General features: G+C 35.8%; 1 protein-coding gene across 1 annotated transcript in view; it reads left to right on the top strand.

Annotated features, from left to right (window-relative positions):
* The window catches only part of furina (furin (paired basic amino acid cleaving enzyme) a), an 84445-nt gene that overhangs the window by 60293 nt on the left and 11450 nt on the right, over positions 1-12702 (top strand). Inside the window, exons 8-12 of the mRNA XM_073836425.1 lie at positions 4318-4418; positions 4759-4862; positions 5131-5248; positions 10359-10538; positions 10632-10756. Of these exons, the coding sequence (XP_073692526.1) occupies positions 4318-4418; positions 4759-4862; positions 5131-5248; positions 10359-10538; positions 10632-10756 (628 nt within the window). The remainder of the gene's footprint in view (positions 1-4317; positions 4419-4758; positions 4863-5130; positions 5249-10358; positions 10539-10631; positions 10757-12702) is intronic.

Here is a 12702-nt window from a genome sequence, read left to right as displayed (position 1 = left end):
TATTGATCCGACTCATGACATGAGTGTTTTACCACCCCTATTATTTACAAAGATTTTTAAGAACATTCTTTTAAGAAGTTGCAATTCTTATGGTTTATCTATAGAAAAAGATGAAATTTAGCTGCAAGGCGCTTTAAGGCATTTAAGAACATATTCAAGCTTGTAACAACCTCAATCAGTTATTAAAAAGCATGTTTGGCAAATCCAGGTAATTTACCATAGAAATATGATTTTTTTTTTTTTACATTTATGATTCTTATAGAGCCAACTGGAGTCCAATCTTCCTAAAACTTTGCATGCTTGTTTAGAACCACCTGTCACATGTGCTCACCAGGTTTTGTGAAGTTTTGAGTTTTCGTTTAGGCTTTATAGGTTTTTGGGTATATTGGGACAGGCCTCTTTTCTAAACAACCCTGTTATACCTTCCCAAAGGGTAAATTTCAATATTTTTTGATAATTATTGACCTATTAGAGTCCAGAGAATTGTCCACTTCAGTGCTTTTTTTTCCAGATTGGTTGAAAAACCTAGGAATAGTTCGTGAAAGTAGGTCTTTTACATTTTCTCGATCATTTAACAAATGGTTTAATTGACGTCAGTGCTTCCAGAGAAAAAGTTGTTCGGAACAAGAAGGTCTGTTGAATGATATGAATTTTGTGTGGATGTGTGAAAAACCGTACAATATAGAAATCGTTTCTGCCCTTAAAAGATGCAGTATCACCTCCCACTAGCCGATTTCTTTACATTTTCTCATAGACCTTTAAAGTCAAACAGGCCCACTGAGTATCTTTCCTATCAATCTCTGTTAAGCTTGTCTAATAGGTGCTCAAATTTCGGCCTATGGTGGCCATGTTTTTTGGGATACGCAAATGTCCTTATAGATGCTTGTGGCACTTTGGACCAAGACTGTGCGTACCAATTTTCATGTCGATAGGACAAACGATTGCATAGTTATAGCCATTATTTATGTTTTTTCCCTCTTATAATGCCACCAAGTGGCCAAGCTTTGGGACTTTTTTCATGTGATCTCAGATTCAGCCCTTGCATACATGTTGTAAGTTTGGCGAAGATATCTCATTCCATTTAAAAGTTAAAGCCTTTTAGGAAAGGCCCCTTTCAAACGTTTTGGCATCCCTTTGCATCAGAGGGTCAAAAGTACAACTTTTTAAAAATAATTATTGATATTTACTCTCCAGAGAATCTTTCTACACTGGTTTGGTTCCGATCAGGCGAAAAAAGAAAAATTCCAATGACATACAGTAAGACACTTGACCTTGCGACAAACGTTTTAGGAGTTCTGAGCGATTTCGTACTTTTGATCGCTGTAGCGTCCTCGTCAGGCCGATTGGGGTGAGCCTTGGTGACGTTGTAGATGATGTGAGTACTACCATCCCTTCAAGTTTCTACAACTTACGGTTTGGTCTGCCTGATCAGTTTTACATAGAGAATGTTGATCCTTGGCAACTCTAACAATTACAATAGGGTGTCTGCACTATGCACTTGAACCCCTAAAAAAAATCTAAATTGTTTTTGGGAATACAAAATGTTCTTAACTCTATCAATTTAGAAAAGAGAAGAAAATAAAAGTTAAGAATAATTTGTATTTTTGATAATTTTTTCTAAGTTTTGTTTTGTAGCAACACCCTGCCAACAAACTTACCACACGTAGGCATAGTGATACTGACATTAGCAGGTGCAAAAACACCTCTCAAGTTCTTCACAAAATGTTAAGCTGTAGTTTCAAAGCCCAAATATCCCTGTGATTCAAAACAACAAGCCCTCACTGTCATAGCATGACATTTTCTTTGCTCTCGTTGGGTTTTATTTCTTTACCCGGCTCAGTGCCGACAGAGGCGTACACCCAAGCATTGTTCTCATAACCGGCTATGCCTGACTGACTCATCTATTGTCCCGCATTCAAGACACAGACACAAGCGTTCACAATGGAGGTGTGCTGTTAAAGGACAGAAGCCTGATACCCGCTGTTTCCTCTGCCGCAGAGACTCTGTCAGGCGATATTCCTCTCCTGTGGTCTATCAAGATCCATTTTTAAGTGCGCAATTGCTGAATTCTCCTGTCATCGCTCCTGTCATTCAACCTCTCTGCCATTTTTAGCAATTAGTCTCACGCAAGGAGGTCCGTCGCAGTCACTGCACATCCTGTGATGCCTGGCTTTTTAAGTGTCACCCATCAACCCTTTTATGTTTGCATTTGTCTAGAGTTGTGCCCGATTTGTCTGTGTGACCCTAAGGGCTTAAAGATGCTGCGCTTTTTACCCTCAAGTGTCGAAAATGTCTCACATTTAACTGAACCACCTGGGTCAGTTAACGGACGGGGTTTTTGAAGAATATGTGAAGCGCTGCTTGCCCATGCAGATGCTGGTGCCGTGATGCAAGACTTGTTGCCAAGGCATTGATATACAGTTGCTAGGAAGATCTGGTTGGTTGCCTACTGGCCCAAGTGGAAAGAGCCCAATTCCCAAGTCTATAAAATTCTCACCTCTGGTCTATTAATTTTTTCCCAAATTCCCCTCAAAAACCATTAAGAGGATCAGTTTGATCAGTCATATCAGTTAAAAAAAAAAAAGCCACTCCTCAACAACTCTCATGATTTAAGGTATCAGTATGTGGTTAGGGACTAGTTGCACATCAAAATTTAATGCTAAGTGTTAGAGACTTGTTCGAATTCTTGATTGTGTGAACAAAAAATAACAGAAGTGCTAGGCAAGATTATTAACTGGATCATGAATTGAGAAATGAAATGTCACTTTTCTTTTCACATATTAGGATGGCGTTTTAGTGCCATGTTTAAAAAAAATTAGGGATGCACCGATACCAATCGGTCGATAAAGCTTGCGTGTTTTGTCAGTAAAGCCGGTTCTGTAATCAGCGGTAAATGCCATCAGGTGCGTGATTTCACATTGAGTCGTATATACTACACACAGCCGTTGTTTACCGACGAGCTGCGCATAGCAATGTTCATTATCAGTGTGAAAGTGCGCAGCTCGTCTGTAAACAACGGCTGTGTGTAGTATATACGGCTCAACGTGAAATCGCGCACCTGATGGCATTTACCGCTGATTACAGAACCGGCTTTACTGACAAAACGCGCAAGTTATCGACCGATACATATCGTGCATCCCTAAAAAAAATAAAATGACGAGATTAAAGTCGTAATATTTTGAGAGTAAAATTTTAAAATTTTGAGAATTTGTCAAATGTTTCGAGAACGAAAGTCGAAATGTTTATTAAAACACATTGTTGTAATAGACATATTATTTGTCTTTTGCTATAAAACTGACGAATTTTAAAAGTTGAGACTTCTCCTGGTGCTTCCAATCCAGGCCATTTGCATGCACAAAAAGCTAGAATATAGTTTTAAAATATTATAAGCTTAATCTCGTAATTGCTACAAATGAGTTCTTGTAATTTTCACTCTGTTGTTAAAATATTTTGACTTTATTCTTAAAACATTTTAGCGTTATTCTCAAAACACTTCGACTTTATTCTTGTAATTTGGACTTTATTCTCAAAACATTTAAACTTTATTCGTAATATTTTGACTTTATTATCGTAATTTCGACTTGATTCTTAAAATATTATGACTTTAATATTGTAATCTTAGATTTTTTTTATCTATTTATTTTGTGGCACTAAAACGCCATCGTAACACACACACTACTGGTCAAATAATAAAATTCACTTATTATTTGACCAGAATGTTTTTTAAATAAATATCTTATGTTCACCAAGGCTGCTTTTATTCAATTAAAAGGAATGAACTATTCTATTTTAAAACATTCCAAATGATTATTTGGAATCTTCCGTGTTACATGATCCATTAGAAATCATTCTAGTTTATATTTTTTTTTAGTTTTTTGTAAATTATGTTTTTTAACCTTTTTGTTCAACAAAAACCTTGAAAAATGCGTCATGGTTTTCTACAAGGACTGTTTTCTGCACTAATAAGAATAAAAACTATTATTAATTATTGAGATTAATTGATTTATCTGATAATTGATCATGTAATACTTATTTCATATGCAGAGATCTTACACAATCATAGCAGTGGGCCTTTGCATCGAAATAAAGGAGACATGACCATTTAAACTTTTATTTCAAAATGACAACAGTTTATGATGTAAAAATCCTACTAACATAATTAATGCACCTCAGACATTCAAAAATAAAAAAGCTTTCATCATCATATGTGAGTGACTTCATTGTCATGTTAGTACAATGTTGGTATTGTGTTTACATCTGGATTTTCCCGTCATATCAGTGATGCGATATGTTTTCTCGCTCTGCTTCCTGTTTCAGGTCACTACAGACCTCAGGCAGAAGTGCACAGACTCCCACACAGGCACCTCTGCCTCAGCCCCTCTGGCGGCAGGAATCATCGCCCTCGCCCTCGAGGCCAAGTAAGTCGTCTGACGCTTCGGTTTGTCCTGTCCTCAAGCGAGGTCATCCTTCTTTATCAGCGATTTGAGTGACCCGAGGCTTTCGAAATAAAATGGTTGCCGGGCTAGACTGGCAGGCTGGAGTTAACCTTCAAATTCTCATTTGGATCAAACACAAGCATTGAGCGCCATTTGCGTTTGCATCTTTTTAAATTAACTCACCGGCAACAAAATAACCTTTATGACTCTACCTGTAGCTATCTGTGACCTTTACAAAAGGGCAGGAGAGATTATCTGAGGGAAAGCACGCGAGCAGTTTGTGTTTCATTCCACCATGTATCTCGCACTTACCTCTCCTTAGTAAAAACCTAACCTGGAGAGACATGCAGCATCTGGTTGTGAGGACGTCCAACCCTGCCCACCTCACCACCAATGACTGGAAGACAAATGGAGTGGGTCGCAGAGGTAAAAGCCCATCTCGTTGCTTTTCATCGCTCCCTCCTCTTTCCTCTCCCTCTGGCTTGTCTTTCCACTTTCTAGCTGCTTGAACGTTTTGTGATTCAATCGATAACATTATCATTGGCTGCAGCAGTCTGCAAACAGCTTGGGATCTTTTAAAGATATCAACCTCTTTAATTCACCTCTTTACTTATAATGTCAGTCTTTTTACGGCCTTTTTAAACTGGTTCTATAGTTACTTTCCACAGTATTGATTTCTCTCTCTCTCCTACAGTAAGCCATTCTTATGGATATGGTCTGCTGGATGCTGGGGCTATAGTTTCTCTGGCAAAGAACTGGACAAATGTTGGACCTCAGCGGAAATGTGTCCTTTCTTTGGTGTCTGAGCCCAGGTAGGTTAACCCCTCCTTACTAGATCAGTCTTAAAGGAATCGGTTCACAAAAGTGGCAGCTCTGTTATCAGTTTCTCACCTTTATGTTCATCCAAACTGAATGTTTACGCTGTTGTTTTCCATTTAGCAAAATCATCCGGTGGCCAAGGGCTGTTGATCTTCAAAAAAGACCTTAATCACCATAACCTAGTCTATAAATAAGCTATAACATGACTCTTTGGAGTTGGTCTTTATTTACTTTGCATACATAAGTCCCTATGATTTTTTCTGATGAAAAAAAAAAAAGGCAGATTTTCAGAAATACAATCACAAAAATGGAATTAACATTGAATTTCATTGAATCTTCAAATTTGATTTTTTTTTTCTAAATTAATTTTAATTCTAATATTTAAATTAGACTATTTCAATTTAAACTCTAATTGTCAAACTGTCCAATTTAAAATTATTAATTAATCACATTAAAATGTACAATAAGATTCAATGTAGTAATAAGACTAATAGTATTGGATTAGTCTGTGAAGCTCTTTATTTGTTAAAAAATGTAATGTTAACATAATTGATATATTTTTTTTAACAATATCGTTCAAATGTTTGGAATCTGTAAGATTTTTAAATGTAAAATACATTATGAATAAAAATACAGTAAAAACAGTAATATTATATTTATTCCTGTGATGGAAAGCTGAATTTTCAGCATCCTTACTCCAGTCTTCAGTGTCACATGGACTTTTAGAAATCATCATCATGTTGATTTACTGCTCAAGAAACATTTATTATGGTTATCTATGTTGAAAGCAGTTGAGCTGCTTCGTATTTTTGTGGAAAACGTAATTTTTGTAAAATCCTTTGATGAATAAAAAAATTAGGAATAGAAATTTAAATAGAAATATTTTGTCTTCTGCTCAAAATAACATATACTTGCTGAATGAAGCTTTAAAAAAAAAAAAAACTTACTGACCCTATACTTTTGAATAGAACTGTATATTAAAAATATGAAAAGCATCCTTTTTGAATTTTAATTTTAATATTATTATTGAAAATTATAAAAAAATATATATATATATAAATGAAATTTATTATTTAAAAAAATTGGAGAGAAAAATAATCTATCAGTCAAAAGTTTTGGAACGGTAAGATTTTTATGTTTTGTAAAGAAGTCTCTTCTGCTCAACAAGCCTGCATTTATTTGATCTAAAGTACAGTAAAAACTGTAATATTGTGAAATATTATTACAATTCAAAATAGCTAATTTTCCATTTTAATACCTTTTCAAATGTAATTTATTCCTGTGATCAAAGCTACATTTTTAGCATCATTCCTCCAGTCTTCAGTGTCACATGATCCTTTAGAAATCATTCTAATGTGCTGATTTTAATGATTTTTTGGTAACATTATACATTATACCATTCAAAAGCTTGGAGTCTGTATAATTTATTTTATTTTTTTTTATTGGGGGGGGGGGGGGAATTATAGAAATTAATACTTTTATTTAGCAAGGATGCTTTAAATTGAGTAAAAGTGATGCTAAAGACATTGTTTCAAAATATTTCTATTTTAGATAAATGCTTTTATTTTTTCTGAACTTTCTATTAATCAGAGAAACCTGAAAAAAATCTACTCTGCTGTTTTCAACATAATAATAATAATAATAATAATCAAAATTTTAGAATGATTTCTGAAGGATCATGTGACTGGAGTAATAATGCTAAAAATTCAGCTTTAAAATCACAGGAATAAATTACATTAAAAATATATTCAAATAGAAAACAGTTATTTTAAATAGCAAAGATATTTCACAATTTTACTGCTTTTGCTGTACTTTGAGTCAAATAAATGCATGCTTGGTGAGCAGAAGTCTTTAAAAGAACATTAAAAATCTTACTGTTCAAAAACCTTTGTATGGTAGTGTAAATGATGAAAGAATTTTCAATTTTATGTGAACTATTTAGAAGAAACTGCAGTCTTAATAGATTTTTTTAACCAACTGGCAAACTTAGCAGCTTTGGTGCACAAAATTAGAATGTTTTAAATTTAGTGTTGCTAAAAAGGTCATGGAGTGCGAGAGGAACCAGGAATAGGAAACGAGGTGGGAGCGAGACCACTTTTGACGGTCTATCATATTTAAATTTAGTTCTGCGCAACTTGAATCATGCTTCAGTGCATGAGGCATCTCCGCTGCCTACAGAGCATGTTTAAAGGAAGTAATGACTTGCAGATAAGCTTGTTACATCCATGTTTGCCACGCTTTCATCACCGCTGACATCTTGGAACTCCAGACGGACCCTCAAAGTACCTCTCCACCGTTCTCGTCCTCTCTCCCAGCATATCATGTCTCGCTCTCTAAAAACTCACCCTCTTTTTATCCCTTCCTCCAGTCATCCTTTATGGTTCACCAACGTTATGGAAAGATCAAGGGTTTTTGGAGCAAAGCCCAATTTAACATGCTGGTTGCAGAAGTCACAGAGCGAAGTGATTACGGGCTGCCTCACTTCCATCTCTGCTGTATTTTTCTTCATTTTTCGCTCGCAACATCTCTGACTTGAAGTCTTGCACGCGCTGTGCCGTTACAGCACAAGGAGGGAGTTACGCTTCATTTCTCATGGACTTGTCAGAGCTGTAGCCTGTCGTTCTCTCTTTTGATTTAAGCTTTTCTTCCAGTCTAACCCTGTCTCTGGTGAGCAAGGCCAGGCTGCTCTAAGCTCCTTATAGGATTGGGTTTAGAGTGCCAAAAGCCTACCGGCTCCTGTAGCGGTCACTGGTGGCACAGGTCTTGACCTGGCTGAACCTTTCTGTTGGACCAGAAATGTGTTTTGCACACTTAAAGGGATAGTTCACCAAAAATGAAAATTCTGCTATTAATTACTCACCCTTATTGAACGTGGTAGTTACATTGCTGTTTAGGGTCAGAAAGCTCAAAATATCATCAAAAATATCTTAATTTGTGCTCCAAAGATGAATGAAGGTCGTACGGGTTTGGAACGACATGAGGGTGAGTAATTAATGACAGAATTTTAATTTTTGGGTGAACTATCCTTTTTAAGTGTTTAAGTTTGATATACGGTTTAATGTTCATTTTTACTAAAAGCTGTTAAATGGCAATTTGATGCATCAACTATATACACCGTAAACACAGTAATGCTTTCATAACATTGCTTTGTTTAACATATCATCTTCTGGTGTAGTAAGTTTGGGAAATAATTACCTATTTGTTCAAACAGTGTTAGGAAATTCCATAAAGATTTATGCTAAAAATAATGCTTTCTTTTGAGAAACTCTGGGGTAATTTGCCATTTTAAAATGTGTGCTGTTGCTTTTATAAACAGATGAACTAACAATTTTCAGCTGGCGGATGATAAATGGCACATTAAAGGAGGATCTGAACCATATCTAGACTTAAGATTGTGTTTTCTGCTAGATTGTGGTTTTTAGTAGGGAATATTTTGATGGTCTTACACTAAACTTACAAAAGTTCAGTAGGATTTTCAGCAAGGATGTATAACATTAATTAAAAGTGACATGGAACACCTTTACGTTGTTACAAAAAAAAAAACTTTTTTTTTATTTAACAAAGAATGCTGAAAAAATGCATCATAGTTTGTATTTTAACTTTTATAATAAAAATATATTTCTTGAGCAGCAAATCAACATGATTTCTCAAGGATCATGTGACAGTGAAGACTGGAGGAATGATGCTGAAAATTCAGCTTTGCATCACAGGAATAAATTACATTTTAAAATATATTAAGACAGAAAGCAGTTGTTTTAAACTGTAATATTATTTCACAATATTACCGTTTTTACAGTATTTTTTATTAAATACACGGCCCTCCAAAAGTTTGGAAATGCCCTAGAAAAGTGGGGTTTTGGACAATATTGGCATGAATCCTTTTTAATTTGTGATAATTTTGCACTGATAAGGGACAGCATAAAACATATTTTATTACATATACAGTTTATACATAGGAAAATCTTAAATTTTTGATTCATCAAAATATCCACCATTAGCAGCTATTACAGCTCTGCATAATCTGGCCATCCGAGCTGTCAGTTTATTCAAACATTGACTTGATATATTACTCCAAGCCTCCTGAAGGATTGCCCAAGGATGATTCACACTATGCTGATATCGTTCAAAACCACACTTTGCCAGAGGTGTTTCCCAACTTTTGGAGGGCAGTGTAAATGCAGCCTTGGTAAACATTAAAAGACTCTCCATATAGTGGACTTCAATAGTCCTCAACAGATTAAAGTTTAAAAATTCATTTTTAGTTCAGCTTCAAAGGGCTCTACACAATCGAGTAAGGAATACAAGGAATAAGGGTCTTATCTAATAAAAAAATCGGTTATTTTCTAAAAAAAATTACTATTTATATACTTTTAACCTCTAATGCTCATCTTGTCTAGCTCTTGTGATGCATAATCTGTGCACTCTGGTTCAATACAGTTAGGGTACTGTATGTCGATAAACTCCCATCTCATTTTCTCCTCCAACTTTAAAATCATACTACATCGCTGTAGAAGTACTGACCCAGTGTCTACAAAGTAAACATGCACAGAGGGTCAAACACCCTTTAGAAAAAAACAGCGATTTTGAAGTTGGAGGATAAAATGATATGGGAGTTTTTTGACATGCCCTAACTGTTTTGAACAGTAAGCACAGAGTACGCAGGTACATCGCAGAGCTAGACAAAGACGAGCATTTGTGGTTAAAAAATGTGGAAATATTCATTTTTTAAAAGAAAAATACAGATTGTTTCGCTAGATAACACCTTTCTTCCTCGGCTGGGATTGTTTAGAGCCCTTTGAAGCTGCATTGAAACTGCATTTTTAACCTTTAATCTGCTGAGCACCATTAAAGTCCACTATATGGAGAAAAATCCTGGAATGTTTTCTTCAAAAAACCTAATTTCTTAAGCTGAAGAAAGACATGAAGATCTTGGATGACGTGGGGATAAGTAATGATCAGGAAATTTTTACTCTGAAAGTGGAGTAATCCTTTAAATCATACAGACCCCAAACCTTTTTTTTAAATTACTTGTATTAAGAAGTAATCTTTTCATTGTGGTTCTTTTCAACTGTCAGTTCACAAACACTTCTTTCCTCTTTTTAGGAATATTGGGAGTCATTTGGTCATCAACAAGAGTGTGGATGCATGTGCTGGGACGGACAACTTTGTGAGCTCATTAGAGCACGCTCAAGCCCGGCTCACCCTGTCCTACAACCGCAGAGGAAACCTGGCCATCTACCTGATCAGCCCACAGGGCACCCGTTCCACGCTTCTGGCACCCAGGTTAGGCACTGAAAGGGATATATCCACACTCATAATACTCAGAGTATAGCTGAATCAGTTGAGTGTGACATTTTCTGTCTCTTTCGCTCTCAGACCTCACGATTACTCCTCTGAGGGCTTCAATGACTGGGCTTTCATGACCACCCACTCCTGGGATGAGGACCCTCGTGGAGAATGGACGCTGGAGATCGAGAACGTGGCTGGAACCAGCGACTATGGTAACAGCACGTCCATTCATTTTGCAGAGTTTTTTTTTGGTTTATGACGTGTCGCAGGATATGCAGGTTCAAATCCAACATATTTGGACCTCCAATGTATCCTGATGCCATTCTGAGTCTCTTTCCCTGATATTATACTCAATCTTTCTTGACTTGTACTTCTCTACTAATATAAAAACAGCAAAACTACTATAAAAATATCACACAAGTAATGATTAAATGAATGCAAGACACTGCAGGTGAATAGGGTAAAAAAAATGACTTACCTTAATCACCTTACTTTGTATCAAGTTTTTTAAAATGTCAGGTTTAAATATGCAAATGAGGCATTATTTAATGAAATATGCACTAATTTGCATACATTTCTAGTACAAAAATCTAAACACTGGATGAAGTCAGTTTCAAAATTCTTGTTTGATATTTTATTTTTTTACATATTACAGTCAAAAGTTTTTACAGAAGGAGTTTGAATGAATGAATGATGCATTTATATAGTGCTTTAATTGTGTATTGCCATACAACCAAAGCACTTTACAATCATATGGGGGATCTCTCCTCAACCACCACCAGTGTGCAGCATCCACTTAGATGATGCGTCGACAGCCACAGTACAACGGCGCCAGTGCGCTCACCACACACCAGCTACAGGTGGAGAGAAGAGAGTGAAATAGCCAATTCAATGAAAGGGTATTATTAGAAGGCCATGATTGACTAGGGCCAGTAGAGGGAATTTGGCCAGGACACCGGGGTTACACCCCTACTCTTTACGAGAAGTGCCATGGGATTTTTTTTGTGACCACAGAGAGTCAGGACCTCAGTTTAACGTCTCATCCGAAGGACGGTGCTTTTTACAGTATAGTGTCCCCGTCACTTATACTGGGGCATTAGGACCCACATAGACCACAGGGTGAGCACCCCCTGCTGGCCTCACTAACACCTCTTCCAACAGCAACCTAGTTTTCCCAGGAGGTCTCCCATCCAGGTACTGACCAGGCTCAACCCTGCTTAGCTTCAGTTTGGGGTATCTCTTTTCATCACGCTATAATTCAGAAAAAAACTTAGAACAGGCAGGAATAAAATGTATAAAATCAAGCAAATCATATGTGACCCTGGACCACAAAACCAGTCTTAAGTCGCTGGGGTATATTTGTAGCAATTGCCAAAAATACATTGCATGGGTCAAAATTTTAGATTTTTCTTTTATGCCAAAAATCATTAAGAAATTAAGTAAAGTTCATGTTCCATGAAGATTTTTTGTAAAATTCCTACTGTAAACATATCAAAATATAATTTTTGATTTGTAATTCAGAACCTAATTTGGACAACTTTAAAGGTGATTTTCTCAGTCTTTTTGATTTTTTTGCATCCTCAGATTTCTGATTTCAAATAGATGTATCTCAGCCAAATATTGTCCTATCCTAACAAACCATACATCAATAGAAAGCTTATTTATTGAGCTTTCATATGATGTATAAATGTCAGTTTTGTCAAATTTAACCTTATGACTGGTTTTGTGGTCCAGGGTCACATATATGAACAAATCCCTCTGTAAAAACCTTCAGGATATAGACAAGAATAAAAATGTAAAGTTTGGTGTGTGTAAGTGTTACTGAAGTGGAGATTTATGGCTCAGTCTAAAGAAAAAATCATTTTGAGAAAACAGCCTTTAAAAATATGCATTGTAATTGAACTCTATTGACACAAATAGATGGGGGTTTTTTTCCACTAGTTAAAAAAACACTATAAAAAAACTTTATAGGTGCATGAAAAAAAGCATTTTTGCCTACAGTGTCTCCCCTTAAAGCACAATAAAAAATATGATAATAGATAATAAAATGCATAATAAATTACAAACAAAAATAGTAATAAAAAAGGGAAAACAAAAATGGTAATAGAAAATAAAAGGAAAATAAAATGCTAATAAAAAAATAAAACAACCTATGACT

Source organism: Garra rufa, chromosome 3, assembly GCF_049309525.1.
Source record: "Garra rufa chromosome 3, GarRuf1.0, whole genome shotgun sequence".
In the NCBI taxonomy this organism is placed as follows: Eukaryota; Metazoa; Chordata; class Actinopteri; order Cypriniformes; family Cyprinidae; genus Garra; species Garra rufa.
Note: the sequence above shows the minus strand (reverse complement) of the source record. Positions and strands in the feature narration are given on the sequence as shown.